The sequence below is a fragment of the Podarcis raffonei genome, chromosome 14, assembly GCF_027172205.1.
Source record: "Podarcis raffonei isolate rPodRaf1 chromosome 14, rPodRaf1.pri, whole genome shotgun sequence".
Taxonomy (NCBI): Eukaryota; Metazoa; Chordata; class Lepidosauria; order Squamata; family Lacertidae; genus Podarcis; species Podarcis raffonei.
In genome coordinates this window covers 39818210-39836441 of record NC_070615.1, presented here as the reverse complement: position 1 = coordinate 39836441, position 18232 = coordinate 39818210, and the positions used below count along the sequence as shown (strand labels likewise).

The following is an 18232-nucleotide window of genomic DNA, read 5'->3' as shown; positions in this document are numbered from 1 at the left end:
TTTGGTTTCCTTAACAATGTTTCTTCTGGGGGAGGAGTCAGGGGGAGAACAACATTTGTTGGAATGACTAAGAATGCCAGCAGGCATCAGATTTCTAAAAAAATGTCGGTGGCTAAATGACCTCTCAACAAAATTGTTGGATTCGCTCGTGTTTCAGACAGGTAAAAAAATCTCAGATATCTTTATCCCATTACTTTTGGCAGCTGGTGTTTGTAAATGTCCAACTTCATTTTTGAAATGTTCATTAGACTAGTTGTTGGAGGAAGAATGGACGTGAAGTTATTGGTCATTTAATGGATTGTCTGTTCACCCTGCCACCCTTTGCTTCCAAGCTTACTTTTCAGTAGCCCGGAGCACTGGGATTAGACCCACAGTACAGTGGTACCTCGGGTTAAGTTAATTCGTTCCGGAGGTCCGTTCTTAACCTGAAACTGTTCTTAACCTGAAGCCCTACTTTAGCTAATGGGGCCTCCTGCTGCCGCCATGCCGCCAGAGCACGATTTCTGTTCTCATCCTGAAGCAAAGTTCTTAACCTGAGGTACTATTTCTGGGTTAGCGGAGTCTGTAACCTGAAGCGTATGTAACCTGAAGCGTATGTAACCAGAGGTACCACTGTAGTGACAGAATGCCCACAGCTAAAGAGTTCAGGAGAGACATGGGTCTGAACAGGCTGAAGCAGCAGAAGCTGGGTTAACTATGTCTTACCATGCTCCCAAAAAGCTGAACAAAAGATGTCCAGAAATGAAATGTTGACTGCTGCCTTTTGATTGACACATCTGTTGCCCAATAGTCAGGAGAACACGCAAAGTACAATTTAAATAAGCAGTGCACTTGAAACCCTGCGTCATCTGACTTGGTCAGTCTTCAAGAGACTTTATGAAAAGCCATGCAGTAAATATGAAAAGCCATCACAGTAAATATTCATAGTGATTTTTAATTGCATTTCATTGCTGCTTTTGTTTCTTATGTTATTCATTGTATTACAGTTTCACCTGATGTTCACCTGCTGTTAAGCTGAAATGATTGGGTGGTGGAGGCAGGTGAAATAGCTAGGAGTAGCTTTGGGTCTGGGAACTGTTTCTTGTCAGCAGTTTATGCACTCAGAGTTGTAATCCCACTCTCCCATCCATCTACTTTTTTATCTGTAGGGAGAAAGATACGGGAACTTGCATCTTTTTCTCTTTGTTGGGGGGTGAATGGGAAATCTTCTGAGTGGACAGGGCAAGGAGAGTTAAAACAGGCCCTTCTTCTGTAAGCTTCTTCTCGGTTCAAGCTGAAGCCATGCCAGAGCTGCATTGGAACTTTTCCCCCTGAAAAGAATTAGCAGGGGGAAACAGCCATGGCTCTTACTGTATCATGAGTTGAAGTCACAATGAACAGGAAACTCATGACATTCCTGTATGTTACAAATCGAGATCACAAGCCAGTCCTGTTCCAGCCTGCACTGTATAATCCCTACCCTTCATGGCAGGAAGAGTTCCAATACACGAGTTGCTTGTTTACATGTTACACCTTCTGATAACGCCTCTTGCTTTTCTGAATGGAGGGGGGAGTGTGCATAGAAACTAGCCTACTGTGCAAAGGTAAAATTTGCATTAGTCACTCTGCCTATTTTTCCTCTGATCCCGCCCACCGCCGGCATGCAGCTTCTGGGTTGCCCCAAAGGGGCTGTGGCTGGACTACAGCAGCACTCCTTCCCATTGGCCAAGCTGGGCTGTCGGAAGTTAAGAGTCCAACAACATCTGGAGTGTCCAGAATCCTCACAAGCATTAAGCCGCACTCAAGAAAACAGAAAGCAGTTCTAATTAAGTGGTGATTGGCAGTTTTGATGAGAGTTGATGCTGGTATGCTGAGGGTTGCACAAAGATTGACAGTATGAGCAACGGTTGGGCACTGGCAAGTCTCTACTGCCTCAGCCAGGGGGTCGATGGGATTTACCTATCCTGTTGGCTTGCCAGCTGGTGAAGCTGCACCTGTCCCTTTAAGAGCAGTTTGGTCTGCAGGAAGCAGCAACTGATTCCCCCCCCCCTATATCTAGCAAAGCCTCAAGTTCCTGAACTCTGCATATCAAACCTTCCAAAGGCACAGGAGCAGACGTGCTCTTGCCTCCCCACCTCCACCAAGCTGGCAACCTACCTCATAGGTGGCCAGATAACTGCAATAGTTCCAAAACCCCAATATTTAATAGATCTATATTCCTATTAGAGCTGCCATTTAAAAACAACTTTAGTTTAGAAGCCATGAAGTCCCACATTACTTGTTTGCATAAAACATTCTGCATTGGGTTCATCTGCGTTGGTTCATCTGCAGATACGCCAGATCACACCCATCCCTTCCCCTCCACCTACTGCAGTCTATTATGTCCTCACATGGCAAATTGCATTCTGCCCAAAAGATGTTTGCTTGTTCTGCAAGCATAATAGCTTCCCCTCAGCTTTCTGCCCACAGCTTCCTTGGTGGCTGCTATTATTAAGGCAGTAGAATTCTGCTTGGCAAAATGGCTCAGCAAGTCTCATCATCCCCCTCCCTTTTATACACGATGCACTTACTAGGCCCCTAGCAACCACTCCCTTAACAGCAGCTGACTTTGATTTGTCCAGTTTTTGAACTCATTCCTAGTTTCCAGCATCCTTGTTCTCTCTGCCTCATTTTCTTGTCCTCAGATGCATGGTGCTCCTTCCTACACGACTCATTGTATAAGCAAAGCTTGCAGACAGACAGCTTAAACAACTTGTCTTTCATTATGTTTCTCTCCATGTTCCACTGAGCATGGGTGGGATTCCATTTGTTTAAACAGAATTACGAGCAAACCTCTATGGCTGATATTTCCAATGCAACACCAGCAACAAATACGTTTGCTTCTGCAAGGACATGCAATACCATGCAGTGACCTCATGGCAGCGATGCCACCAAAGGGCACTGTGCACAGTGCTTTATTGTAGCAGAAACCTCTTACCATACAGGACCACCAAATCCCAACTTTTTTTTCCTTGAAAATGAAAGGTCTGGCCAGCAGAGTTATCCTTAAGGACATTGCAGGGATACTCTAGTAACTGTGCCCCTTACCCTTTTAAAGCTCTTCACAATATTACTGCACCCTGTTTAGGCCCTGGCTTCTCACTGTCACCTCTGCTACCCCAGTTGCTGTACCCTCAGCTACACAAAGGCCACTTGCTGTTTAACACAGGCCTGATGTAGCAGCCAGATTCCCTGGTACTGCAGAGCCAAAGGGAGGCACACTGGACTCTGCCAGTGGTCAGGGCGACCAAGGGTCACTGGGAGGCTGGAGCCTTTGCCTTCTGGGAAGAACATCACAGCAAGTCAAGAGCAGCTGCAGGGAGCTTGCTTCCTCCCTCAATGCCAGAAAGGACAACTCTGCTGCAACCTCCCGGTGTTCTTGAGCTATGAAACCAAAGGGAGGTACACACTGGCTTGTGCCATGAGCCATAGAATTAAAGGCTGCCAAGCCATGGCTACATTCTACCTCCACTGCTGGAGCTTGTATGCCTCAGAATACTGGTTGCTGGGGAGAGCGATGTCCTGATTGGGGGTTCCCATTGGCATTGGTTGGCCACTGTGAGAACAGGAGGCTGGACTAAATGAGCCTTTGGCTTAATCCCGCAGGCTCGTCTCATGACCTGGGTTTGCAGAGGTGAGCTTTCGTATTACAACAACTTGTGCTAAACCACCTAGAGAATCGTTTAGTTCAAGGGCTGGTTCAAAAACCTCAAAATAAACAATTATGCTCCCTTTCTGGCCCTGTATGTGTAACTTTCTCAAACAGAGGTGTCTTTATATGAGCATTGCCTCTTTTCCTTCTCAGATCCCTCCTCAAAACTCACCTTCTCTGCATGGCTTTCAGTGTACCTTATATGATCACATCTGTCCGCATTCATCTTTCCTGTGTTTCCCCAAATTGTCTATTTAGAAAGAGCAAGCTCTTTGCAGGCAGGGACATTTCCATTTTTGCCTCTCTACGGCATCATGTACATTGCTGGTGCTGAACTGAAAAAAGGTACACCCCATCCATTTTAATACGCTGCTCGCCCATTCTCAAAGGGATGTGTTAACTAGTAATTTAAAGAATTTTTTTTAAAAGCTCAAGCTGCTCACATGGGCATACAATCAAAAGGTAAATGAAGGCTGGGTTATGCAGCATAATAATAAGTGTGCCTAATGATTACAAAATAGCAGGCTAAGCACTGCTTGCAAAGTTCGGTAATGGGAATGAATACAAATGTGATGTATCCATGATTAGATCTTTTCTTAAATACAGCGATGCATTTTGAGCTTAGCCACCAAAGCTTCCCGGACACATTTGCTTCCAAGTATTTCTCAAGGTCTACCACAAACGCTCAAGAATCTCTCCATTTACATGATGCTTTAAAATAAAAAAAGACCCAACAGCAAGGTGTTCTGAGAGGTATATTCCAGATGAATGCTGAGTAACAAGCCCATCTTTCAAAGGCTGCAGCACTCAAAAGACATTGCTCAAAAGACATTGCTAGCACAAGTTCAAAAGACATTGCTAGCACAAGTTATCTCTCCTCTTTTCTTTACAGCCCCATCAGATTTGGATAGAAAAGGTATTTCCAGTCTGAAATTGTAAGATACTGTTTCACCGACCCCCAGTTAGCATTTAAATCACCTTTTAATGGTTAGCGGCTGTGCAGTGGGGAAACAAAACCTCATTTCAAAAATGATGGCACTGTCAGGACACATTTTCCTTCTGTCTCTGACCAAATAAATCTGTCACACACCAAGGGACTCTACAAAATGAAAGAAAAGATATTGAACTCCGATAATAGCCTAAGATGCAGCCGGGGGGGGGGGTATAGGCCTTAGAGAAAGACCCTCCAGTACATCCAAGTTCAGAAGGCTATGATTTGTCAGGTCCTTGACTGCAGAGGAAGTCGCGCAGCCAGATCGGTAAAATGGCTCAGCTCAGGGTGTTTGCTTTGCTTCTTGATGTATTCCAAGGTTTTGACCTAAGATGGAAAGAAGCGGGGGGGGGGGGAATAAACAATGAAAATCAAGTCCTCTCTCTACAGGGAATGTGTATCTGCTTCAGGATGGGTTTGAAACCACTGAACAATATGGAAATTTGACAGTGCCCTAAGCAACATCTGTGGAAATCCTCAAAAATCAACAAGGTGGCAGAGGCTTCCAAACACCAGAGTTTGGTGATAAACTGTGATGTTGTAAAAAGCTGCATTGGCACCAGCTGGCAAGGTGATGGGTGAAACTGCTGCAGTTCTCATCATGGAAGCTGAGGTGCTTTTATCTCAGCACCTTGCAGCCTGTGGCCAATACAGCTGGTCCCAGCCTGCTGCTCATCTGGGGATGTGTGTAAAGCAGGCATAGGCAAACTCAGCCCTCCAGATGTTTTGGGACTACAACTCCCATCATCCCTAGCTAACAGGGCCAGTGGTCAGGGATGATGGGAGTTGTAGTCCCAAAACATCTGGAGGGCTGAGTTTGCCTATGCCTGGTGTAAAGGCTCCTGCCCCCAGCTGAGTGAGCCCTGAGTCCCCTTGCACTCACGTGTGGCCACCAGGGGACGTGGGGCTCCTTGGCCAGGCTGCTGGGGGCGGAAAGCTCCTGCCCCCAGCAGAGGCAGCCCAGGTGTCCCTGCCACTCGTGCTCGAGCAGCAAGGACCTTGGGGCTCCTTGGCCAGGCTGCCTCCACCTTCACTGGTGTGGGGGGCAAGCAAGCTACCTTCCCCTTTCACCCCCCACTTCCCAAAGACGGATCAGTAGCCTGTTGGGCTTTGTGCATTTGACTGCCTTAAGCCTTCGCCCGTGCAGGTGCACTGCCTCTTTCCTCTGGGGGTTGTTCACCCCAGGAGGAAAGATGCACCCCCCCTCCTGGGTGAAGTCCACAAGATCCAGGGTGCAAAGCAGCACCAAAGAGCCCCTACATTGCCTGGTTGCCTTGCACCAGGAAGGTGGGCTCCATCTTTCTGGAGGAAAAGCACAGCACACCTTCCCAGATGAAGGCAGGCAGGCGGCAGCCAAGCACGGCTGTAGACCCGATCCTGCTCCTACTCCAAGTACAAGCAGAAGCGGGGTCCTGGCTCTCTCAGCTGGGAAGGGCAGGCTTTGCTCTTCCCAGCTGAGCAGGCCCAATCCCTCTCATGCAAGCAGCAGCAGGGTCAGGGCTCTTGCAGCTGGGCTAGGAGAAGCACTTTAATCCTGCCACTGGCTCCTGGTGGCAGTTGCCAATCCAGGGGCAGAGTGCAATTGCGGTTTCACCAGTGGTATATCGCTGGTGAATCCACCACCACTTGAGTCCCTCTGCCTCCAGCTCCTGACTAGTTTATTTCTTCCTCAGCACGCTGGTCGGCAGGGGGACTCAAGAGCAATGATGCTGAGTGAAGTTGTCATCGCAGTCTCCCCTCACATACTGGTCCTGTGCGAGATATATTGATATATTGCCCAGTGTTAGTTGGAAGCAGGGCTGAAATGCCCTGCAGAGCATCCTGACCCCTGAGCACAACCAAAATCAAAGGGCAGGCAATCGTGAAAGCTTGCTTAAGGTGTGTCTATTATGTAAATCACAGCGAAAGAAGCTGCCTCATAATGACTTGAGTCTGCTCTGACCTACAGCAGCTTGTTGTTGTTTAGTCATTTAGTCGTGTCCGACTCTTTGTGACCCCATGGACCAGAGCACGCCAGGCACTCCTGTCTTCCACTGCCTCCCACAGTTTGGACAGACTCATGTTTCAGCTTACTGGCCCCAATTGCAGAAGGGGGTCTCTGTCTGTCTCTCTTGCTGAACCAAGGCCCATTAACTGGAAGTAGCAGCGTTGAACCTGGAACATTGGCCATGAAAAATGCATAAGGTCTGCCACTGGGCTATGGGCCATCGGTCAATCTGAGTTACCTTGGGAGCACAGCTTCGATTTTGTAAAAATTAATTTTGGGCACTTAAAGTGCATGGAACACACAGCCCTAGGTTTACAATGCCACAAAAATACCCATTTTCCAGGTCTAACGTAGGCAGTTGCACTTCCTAGCGAACAGCACAGCTTATTCTGGGTAAATGCAGCTAGCAGCATTCTCCCTATATTTTCCTGATGGGCATAGAGTAAAATGGAACAGCCCAGCTATTCTTTTGGTTGCGCACTCAGTGGTGAGTCTGACTTTGGGGGAAGGAAAGAAGAAGTTGCAAAAGAAAATAATCAAGCCATGCAAAAGTTATTTAGCAATGATTTTCTGAATTAAGGTCTACCTAGTCCATCATCCTATGACCAACCAGGTGCATCCTCAAAGGCAACAAGCAAGGCTTGAAGTCAATAGCCCTCCCTTGCTGTTGGCCTCTTGGCAGTTGGTACTGGAGTGGCACACGACCTCTGAAAATGGATATTTCGTATAGCAGCCATGACTAGTAGTGGCTTGACAACCATATGCCAGGAGTGCTCTGATGGTGTTTCCTGCTTGGCAGGGGGTTGGACTCGATGGCCCTTGTGGTCTATTCCAACTCTATGATTCTATGATTCTATGACTGAGGGGTATATTATGTTACCCTATCAAGACATCCAGGTCTGTGAGCATCAACACATCTTTTGACAATGAATCACATGGCTAATTATGTGTTGTGCATCTTCTATGTCTGTTTCAAATCTACTGCCAGTCAAGTTCACTGGGTGACCCTGAGTTCCAGTTTTATGGGGAAAGTGAGTGAAAGGTTGACATGAGCCGTCTTCTTGCTATGCAGCTCTGCTTTTAAGTAGGGTGGCAAACTGGGTTTCAGGGTCCGGTGGAGTCAGGCATGAACCATTATTCCGATTAAAACAGGGAAGCTTGGATATCCTAATTCGAAAAGTTTAAATTATTAGACAATGTGGAAAGAGACAATTCTGCTAAACCAAGTCTTATACAGATGGAAACAAAACAAAACAAGCTGACCCTTTCCCTTCATTGCCATTTGGTCCCATTTTCCCTCTCTGTAGCTATTTATTTTATAGCTGCCAACTTCTTGCATCTGATGAAGTGGATTCCAGCCCATAAATATTGATGCTACAATAAATCTGTTAAGTCTTTTAAGATGCCGCAAAACTCTGTTGTTCGAATACGAAGGTCACCCCCTGCCCAGCCTCAAAATCTGCCTTACCGTGATTTTTGTGTCTGCGTAGCCGTGCCTCTGAGCCAGGTTCCACAAGTTAACAGCGAGCTGGTTGAGTTTGTTGTTTCTCAGGTCTCCGTGGGCCAAGATGCTATTGAAGAGGTTGAGGGCCAGCTGGCTCTGCCGCTTTAAAGTCTACAACATTTTAAAACACAGAATTCTTTTAGCAGACAGACATGTAGCTTGCAAGATCATACACAGGGTTGCAAGGGAGAGGAGAGAATCAACTGGTGGAATGTCGAGCTGCAGATTTTGCATTTCACTGTTACTTGGACCCATTTTTAGTTTTTTTTAGCCTGCACCTATTGATTCATATCTACCTACTGACAATGCCACATCATGCATCTGATGAAGTGGACTCTAGTCCACAAATGTTTGTGCTGTAATAAATCAGTATTAAAATTGGCACAAGACTTTTTCTTGTTTGATTACAGACATTCAACCAACAAATGTCAAGCCTTTTGCCTTGTTTTGAGATCAACAGATGTAATGATGGAGATAATACTATTTTTTATTTTTATCATCCATATGTCATCTTTTGTTTCTAAAGGGAATTGCATTTCCCTTAGGCTGAAGCTGCAATGAAAGCACTTGACTGGCAGGCACGTTAACCTACGGCTGAGCAACCCCTTTTGTTCCCTTATCAGCCCCTCCCTTCACGTCTTCTGCCTACTTTAAATTTTTAAACCCTCTTGGAAACAACAGTGTCATTCTGCAGTATTGCACGCAACACTGTTAGAACACATTACAAAACAGCAAAAACAAAGGCAGTGTCACATAAACACTGACTTGCACATGCAGACTTTCCCTAGTTCAATCCCATTCCAAAGAATCTCAAGTAGGAAAGCTGGAAGAGATCTCATCCAGACACACAGAGAGCCACAGTAAGACAATGCTGAGCTCGATAAGCCAATGATCTAACCTCAATAGAAGGGAGTTTCATATACTCATATATGTTTACCCTGAAGATGCTTCATAAAAGCACCACATCAGGGATTCTCTAGGGCAGCTGCCAAACCCTAGAGGTGTTTCATAGCAATGCCAGCATTACCCCTGTGTAGTGGGCTGGATGCTCTTTTGATCATCCCCTTTGTCAGGATGCACTTTCTGTTCAACTTGGGAAGAACAAGAGCCGCTTTGCCCTCCCCTCCCCCCTTTTAGAGGCAGAGCTGCCAGCCATCGCCCCAAGGAATCAAATCAGCTGAAGAATAGTTGGAAGCTGCTGAGCCATTGTGGCTGACCTGCCACATTAATTAATGCATTTTATACTTCACCAGAGCCCTCTCTCAATTCACCCAGCCTTAACTGTTGCCCGGTGTGAATTACTGCTGAAGCAAGCAGGGGAAATAAATTAAAATGCTGCCTAAACGCTGCTACCAGGACTACTCATGCGTGCACGCATACAACCCAGCAAGAAAAGAGTTTATGTTGAATGTAACATAGGGAAAGGCTCTCCCAAGAAGATGTTGCTGCAGTTGGACATCATGCATCTACAGCTACCTCATTCTACAGTAACATTAGCCCTGCTGAAGTCAAGCAAATGCTCTCTCCACACTCCCAATGAGTGGGCAACGAGAGATGTTCTTATACAGCACTGATATTGCTTTATGAGCTCATAGGGTGCATTGCAGTAGTCCTGTCTCAATGTTGCCAATGAACAGAACACTGTGGCCAGGCTAATGCTCTGTCTAGGAACGGCCAGAGCTGCCACAAAAGCCAAAGCTGATAAAAGACACTTTTCGCCACTGCAGACACCTCAGCTTCTAGTGACAAAAACAGTTCAAATCGCAGACTACAAACTTGATCCCATCCAGAACAGGCCTGATTCCTGAACCTGGAAGCCACCCACCTACAGAGCCTGCATCTTGTTGGGATCTAATACAGTATAATAAGCTTGTTGGATCTCATCCAGCCCACCATTGCTTCCAAGCACTGGCACAGCCACTTCTGATTCAGAGCTGGGAATAATCAGTGTACCTATACCTCAAATGAACTCTTCCCAACAGCATCATAGACATGTCAAACCATACTGGGGACCAGATGGTAACTTTCAAAAGGATGCCATGGTCAATGGTATCAGGAGCCGATGAGAGCTCAAGGAGATTTAACAAAGATGCACCACCACCATATGCCTGCCTCTTTCACACTAAATGCCATTCATAAGGGCACCCAAGGCTGATTCTGTTCCAAAGCCAGGCCTAAAACCAAAGTGGATTTGGCCTAGATAATCTTTCTCCAAGAGTGCCTGGAGAGTTGCTACCACCCTCTTGAGCACCTCACCCCTAAAGGGGTCATTTGTCACTTATCTTGGGATCCTGGGTGGGGTGGGGTTTTCCCCCAGGAACCGACAGACTGTCACCTCTTTTAAGGTTGGCAAGCATCACAATCTCATACAAGGATGCATTTTCTATACCCAGGACTCACCCACCCTCTCCTCAGCCTGCTCAAATTAGCCAGGATGAGTCAGGGCCAAAGGAATACATGGCTGGTTGACTTATGGCCAGTTGACTTACTGTAAACACCTTGTCCACGTACTCAAGCCTCAAAAGCTGACCTTCGTCCCACAGACCTAGACCAGATGGTACACTGGACACTTCAACCAGACTGGTGACAACAACAGCAGCGTCAATGTCATCACAGAGACCTAAGCAGTCGTCCTTGCCTTTTGCGCCACTCATACTCTGGCCATCGTCCAGCCTGTGTTATAGTGTGCAGCTCCCTAGAATACCAAGGAACAACGTGGGCTCCTCCAGGCTGGAGAAGGCACTGGAGTGATTGTGTGGATAGCCCACCAAAACTCACTGATTTTCAGCGAGACTAAGACCTCAGCAGAATCAAGAGCTCTGTCCACCAGGACAGCTCTGTCCACCAGCAGGAAATGGTGTGACCATAATAATGGTGTAAGCAAGATATGTTCAAAAGGAAAGGAAGGAGAGTAAAACTGAGGCACAGTTCAAGGCTTTATCAGTGGCCAGCAGCTTAGGAGCAGATTTCAGGCCCAACACAACGCTGGAAGCAAACTACGTAAAGTGTTTGTGCAAATATTTGTTATGTAAACCAAGTTCTCCCAAGCTGGTGTCCTCCAGGTGTTTTGGTCTACAGCTCTAATTTGCTCCAGCAAGCATTGATGATGGGTATTGTAGTCCCACAAAATCTGCAGGGGCACCAGGCTGGGGAAAGCTAGGCTAGATGTGTGTCCCAGAAGAAGAAACTAGTTTGCACCAACCTCATCCTTCCCAAGGTTCTTGAGATGCTCCAGGATCTGGGCTATCAAGGTTTCACACAGCTTGTTGGTTTCTGCCAGGAATTTGGTATCTCCACCATACAGGGTATCGTTGGATTCAACTGAGAAAACAGGTTTAGGAATAAAAACAGGGACGTGGGTATTCAAGAATGCTTGACAGAAGACAAAAAAGTAAACATTTATTGGTGCCTGAGTTTTATTTTCTTCCTCTTCCCTCCATTCCTTTTCGTGTGTGTGTGTGTGTGTGTGTGTGTGTGTGTAAGATTGTAAACCTGCAGGCACGTACTGTCTCGTTTTAATTGATTGTATGTAAGGCACTCTGGGAGCCATTTGGGCTGAAGCAAGGGGCCTAAATGCTCTAAATATATATATAAAGTAAGAATACTTACTTTTATCAAAATATTTATGTACCACCCTCTTGCAAAACATCAGGGCAGTGCACAACAACATGAAAGCGTTACAAAGCAATACAAAAAAAAATCTCAGAGCAATTCTGTCTGCCTTTCAGTTTTCCAAGTAACAATGGGTTGTATCCAATGCTAGTCCCACTCAGAGGAGACCCATTAATTCATTAATTTCAGTTAGTCATAGAATTGTAGAGTTGGGAGGGACCCCAAGGGTCATCTCATCCAACCCCCTGCAATGCAAGAACTCTCAGTAGGGCTTAGCTGGATACCACCCATTCCCAGAGGGCAGAGCCAGTGCATACATACATACACCTGAGCTTGAAATTACTCCATCTGTAGAGTAAGCTATGGGCAAAGTAGAGTCTGAGCTACAAAGTTGGATGTGCATTCAGAACATCCATGTAGGCATGACCTAGTGTACACTGATGGATCTGTTCTGTAACTTTTGCACGAAAATTCCTAATGACAAGTCTTAATTTGTTTTGACTGTTGGAAACCAAAACAGTGGGGGGTGGATTTCATGCATACAAAATGCAAATACCCTCAGCAGATTGTACTAAAGTTCTAAGAAGACTGATCTGAAAATTCTGTTTCTGCTGGGAAATACACTAATGAGCCACGTTTGTCTAATTATTCGGACTTATTAAAGCCTCTAAAGTTTCCCTTCAGAAATATGAAAAAGTTGCTGTTCTTAGAGAACGCTCTTTGATTTTCAAAACAAGAACGCTTTCTCTCACTTTAGTCTTTTCTTTCAAATTAGAACATTGATCACCGTTGACTTTATGGTACATTCAATAATTTGTTTTCAAAGAACGTAACATCTCTAAGACCAATTTTTATTTCACTTACACAAATATTTAAAATTATGCCAGAACGGTGTCCAAGAATGTGAAGCTTCTCAAAATAGTTTTCTCTGAAATATGTATACCCTGTTCCCCATGACTAGTGCTCAAAGCAGCATACAAGATATAAAAATCAGAAAAACAAAAATCAATAAAATTACCCATTCAATAGGGACTAACAAAGCAAGCTAAACATTATTAACACATTATCAGGGAGAGAAAGCAAAACTTTCAGAAGCTACAGCTTAAAATCAACCACGTCAAAACACAATCTAAACAGAGAATAAAAGAGCAGTCCCATGACACTTAAAAAATTGCAATGTAAACACCAAGTGGGTGTGCCAGAGAAATAATAAAAAAAAGTAGAAATAGAAGTGATTCTGTGTCTCCCGGGGCTTTCTAGATATCACCTCCCCTGTGACATCATCCATCTATTTATTTAGAATACTTACATTCTGCTTTATAAGACCTCAAGAGGTTTTCAAACCAGTTTCTAAAAGATTATTATTGTTATATATTTATACCCCACCTTTTCCCCTGACTCAAGGCAGCTTATAAATAAAATAAGAGCAGCTAAAAACATAGGAAAAAGCAACAATATTTAAAAAGAAGTAAACGCACACATACAATCACAACAAAAACAGCTTAAAAAAACAGAAGTATTTATATAACATAATCTCATAAAATACCACATCCATGCATATACGACATGGAACATTAAAAACAGCTCAGGGCCAGTGGGGAGAACCTCAGACTCAGGGGCCCAATGTGGCCCTCAAATACCTATCTGGCTCCTGGTTCTCTCCCCACTCATGGGCCCTGCTTTGTATCCAGACTTGTTCCTGACTTTGCATGACTTGAATGCATCCTTGAACTCTGATTGGATGACACAGAGGGGTGTGTGCAAAAACTAGCCTATTGTACACTTTGCCCACTTCTGCCTCTGACCCCGCCCACCACTAGTAGTGGCCCCAGAAGGGAACGTGGCCCTTTGGCTGAAAAAGGTTCCACACCCATAACAGGAGGAGCCACAACGCTGCCAACCCGGGTTAAAGTAATTCCAAATGCCTCTTTCAGGTAAGTATTTGATTTTACAAGAATACTGGGGTCTGCTACACAATCAAGACAGAAGTCTCCCAGCATTTGCAGCTTACTCCAGTGACCTTACCCACACTTCATTTAAGCTATCTTGCAAGTAAGCTGTGTATTTTTAAAGAACTACTTCATCCACTGCCATGGCAAGAGAGAAAGAAGGGCGGAAGCCTTCCTCCTTTCTTTCTTTTTCTCTCTCTCTTAGGGAAATGTCATGAGATTAAATGAGCTTGAGCGTGCCTGCACTAGTAAGATATTATTATTAAAGTTGGGAATACATGAAGTTCTTTGAACCAAGCGCTCAAGAGTTACTGATGCAAAGCAGCGCTTAATCCCAGGTTTTGCACAAATAAGGTTTGCAACGTGTGGATTAAGTATTTAGGCTCTTTGTGCAGGATCATAATCCAATTGCACACTCAATACTTGCTTAGTAACCGAAAAGGATTTATCAAGCTGGGCTAAAAGGGAAAAACAAGCACCAAACTGAGGCTGAAAACATGACCCAGAGTGGATCTTCTTTCTATTTTCATGTCACCTTTCTTCCAAGGAGCTCAGAACATTTTATATCACCAGCCTCTGCCAATCTGGCGCCCTCCTGTTTTGGAATACAACTCCCATCAGCCCCAGTCAGCACAGCATAATGCTCGGGCTGATGGGAGTTGTAGTCCAAAATATCTGCTGGGTACCAAGTTAGCAAAAGTTGGTGCGCATAATCCGCCACCCTCACTTTACCTTCACAACCACCCTGTGAGGTAGGTTAGGCTGAGAGAGACAGTGACTGGTCTAAGGTCATCCTTGAGTACTAGTCACACTGATCTTGAGCTGAACTATGTTGAATCCCTACAAGGCAGGAGAGGGGGGTGATTCAAATAAAGCCCAATTTGGGCATACTGGGGACGGGGGTTGGATTTGAATTCTTCTCCCACCTATGATTCCCCCCCTTTTTTGCTTTGAGCAGCCACTCTTGGCAGAAGTTCCTTCTGGCCACCAACCATTCTGCAACCTGCAGATGAAGGGCGGTATACTAAATGAATGGATGGATGGATGGATGTGGCTTAAGGACTTCAAGGCTTCAGCTTCCCCACCCTGCTCATGCTGTGCCTTAAGTCTCTCCTACATACACACATACTTTGCAGGGACTAAGCAACTCCTGATCACCAGCCTGCTGCCATCACCCTTCTAACTCTCTTTGCTAGGTGGGAGGGCAGCCGCAAAAGCCGTGGAGGGTGAAGAGCCTCATCTTTTGGGCCAGCAGCTGAAGTAGCGGCTGACAATCCTGCCTCCGCATCTTTCTAAAAGCATTGTGATTGCCTAGGAGTCACTATCAACTTCCAGGTCAAAACTTTGTATGTGCGCATCAACCAATCCCACCTTTCTTGTATGTGCCTTTTTTTTCTTTTTACTGATTTTGTGTTTACGTGTGGACCCCAAGAACCGAACCCATGCATAAGACATAAGTTACCTGTATAAACTTCAAATGTGATACTATCCGATCCGAAATAAAATTGTAAGCTAAATTTTCTTGGTGTTGAGATCAGTTTTAATAAGGGATGCTACACTACCAGTGTCTACCCTGCCTATTGACATTAATCAGGTGCCCTCGCTGTACTATTTCAGCTGCCCACTGAAAGCCTATTCGTTTCAGCAAGTCTACCCAGATATAGAAACTGAGTTACCTAGATCCATTTTAGAAGTTTTATTAATTTTATCTTTGTCTCTAATGATAGTGGCTCTACGTATATTTGTTTTTAATTAGACGGTGAGTTTTAGCTCCAATTTTTTTGTATACGGCTTGGAGAGCTTCTTGGATCAAGCAGTTTATTAAATCCTCTAAATAAATGCATGCCTCTTTCTGCCTTTTACTCTCCTACATATTTCCAAGCTTTTACTGCCCCTTGCCTCATGCTGGCTACTAATTGCCTGACAGGTCACTGTACTTAATTATAGAAGGCTGTTGATCCCTTGACCTGCACTGTGACTTCAGTTTTGAACACTGCCTTTCCCCTGCGCACACACAGTTGAAAGATACAAAAAAGGAAACTGAAAGCTTTAACTTTTTACTCTTTGGAAATAATGATTCCTCTCTTCTCTCTTTGCCCCTTACTGCCTTCTCCAGAATAATTATTATTATAACAATTATGATCATCATCATTACTATTAGACTTCTTAGTCCCTTGTAACCTGAAAGTCTCCAAACAACTTAGAACACATTTTAAAATACAAATCTATTATACCATAAGAAAACAAAACAAAACAAGCCCATAACAGAATCCTGACTCTTCTCTCTTTGCAGCCCCACCAAACAAAAAGATGGAGCAGGGGGAGGTGGCAGTATAAGATGGATACAGAGAGGACTTGAAGTCCTGAAACAAGAAACCTCATTTATACAACTCAGGGCAGAGGCCGGATCCAACAGGTGTCAGTGGCTTCTCTTGGTCTCCAGGCCACCTTTCTGTTAACTGCCGGAGTTTAAAGGCAATCTATCCACCACTAGCAAGGCAGGGCAGGGGCAGAGCCCTGGGCTCCCCTGTGACTTCATTTACCCCTTTGCCCTCCATTTATCAGTCTGGCGTCAGCCCAAGGCACTTCTGCTTGTACAGCACTGTAAATCAGGCCCTTTCTTCTCTGCCTCCTCCCCTCCAACTCCATTCCATACCCTGATCAGGTCTCATCTTGACTACGGCTGCATGCCAGTCACGTAACTTTTATGCTGAAATAGCTCACCTCTTCCATCAGACCAAGCAACACTCCACTCCTCCATTGGCAATCCCATCCTCTCTGCATCCAGACTAACTCCTCGTGTTTACCTTTTTAAAATTCTCCACAGTCTTTCCCCTCCTTATTCCCCTGATATATCAGCATCAGTGATCTTAACCGATCCACCTCTGAAACCTTCAACTGCCTTTACATCTTCTGCTGTCAAGCAACTCCATTCAATTGCCTTTGCTTGTCCATTACGTCTGTCAGCTCCTAACAGAACACCTTTGCTAGCACCAAATCTGTCTCCTTGAAGCTTTCCTTTTTTCCCTGAAGTCGCTGTTTAAAGCCAGAATGCGGGACCTACGGCCCTCCAGAGGTTGTTGGACTGCAGTTCCAATCACCCACTTCCTCCATGTATTTACACCTGCCATATTCATAAACAATTCCATCTTTGTGCATAGGGTTAGTGGTAGAGCACAGGGACATAGGAACCAGCATTGCACCGAGTCAGACCACTGGCTCATCTCACTCAGTACTGTAGACACTGACTGGCAGCAGCTCTCCAGGATTTCAGGAAGGGAGTCCTTCCCAGCCGTACCTGGAGATGCCAGGGATTGCACCTGGGGCCCTGTGCATGCAAAGCAGATGCTATACCACTCAGCTATTGTGGTATGAAGTAAGGTCTCAGTCTGCGTGGTTCTAAATTAACAGGAAACTGCCTTATGTGGAGCCAGACCATGCGAAGCCCAGCACTGTCTCCACTGATTGGCAATGTCTCTCCAGATCTTCGCTTCAATCCCAGGCATCTCCTTTTAAGAGCATTGGAAGTAGCAGAGCTAAGAAAGCCTCTGGAGTAGCAATCAGGAGTAAACCCTGAATCATTGGCCAAGCTGGTTAGGGCTGATGGGAATTGTAGTCCAAAACTTCAGGGGCAGGGCACTAGAGTAGATAATACTGGGGGAGATGGACCAATGGGCTGACTCAGTCAAAGGCAGCTGCATTATTGTTCACACAAGCAAGTCAGCATTTGGTACTCTGGCTTGCGGGGAGCCTCCTAATGAAATTCTGGGGCTCCCAGCATCAAAGCCTCCCTCTCCTACCTTTGTCTACATGGTAGATGTAAGTCTCCTGACTCATTGCTGAGAGAAGATGCACAACATTTGTATAAATCCGGACTTTATCATCACCGTTATCTTCCCAGGTATAGTCCTGGATGACGTTCAGCAGCCCTCGCACAAGAAACAACACGCCTTGCTCAGGATGGTCCTACGGGAAAAAACACACACACTTAAGTCAGACCCAGGATAATCAAACAGGTTGATTCCACACTCCTGCCCCCCAAACAACACTTCAGCCACCAGCAGCAACATAACATCCTGCTTCGAGAGATTTTGTGCTGGCTCAGCAATGGTTAACCATGCACTGTCGTAAGCAAGTGAAGGGAGACTGAAGAGCTCTTAAGAGAGGCTTAGAAGCGCTCACCTTAACCCAACCAATTTCAGGCAGTTTAGCAGCATGCTGCCATGTTATTGTTTTGTTTAACTTTATTTTCGTGGAAGAGCATCAAGTCATGTGAGAGCCCCCACCTGCACTATGCAGACTGAGGTTTACCTCCTGTTTCTAAGGAGCTCAAAAATCATGGAGAAAACGCTGGGAAAGGCAGAAAGCCTTCATGAAATCCACATGGCTCACTCCTGGCTCTTCCCAATTTGAGCCTTTGAAAAAACCCAAAGCACAAATGTTTTTAAAGAGCCTCGTTTCTGAGAGCAGCAAGTGGGGAGGGGGCAGCTGCACTCATGTCCTGCTTGCAGAGTTTCCA

General features: G+C 45.4%; 1 protein-coding gene across 1 annotated transcript in view; it reads right to left on the bottom strand.

The window, feature by feature from the left end:
• Positions 1 to 4632: 4632 nt before the first annotated feature.
• VPS35L (VPS35 endosomal protein sorting factor like) overlaps positions 4633 to 18232 on the bottom strand; it is an 80867-nt gene continuing 67267 nt past the window's right edge. Inside the window, exons 28-31 of the mRNA XM_053366096.1 lie at positions 17514 to 17679; positions 11355 to 11473; positions 8117 to 8263; positions 4633 to 4988 (exon numbers count right to left, since the gene is read on the bottom strand). Coding sequence (XP_053222071.1) covers positions 4890 to 4988; positions 8117 to 8263; positions 11355 to 11473; positions 17514 to 17679 — 531 coding nt within the window. The 3' untranslated portion in view covers positions 4633 to 4889. The remainder of the gene's footprint in view (positions 4989 to 8116; positions 8264 to 11354; positions 11474 to 17513; positions 17680 to 18232) is intronic.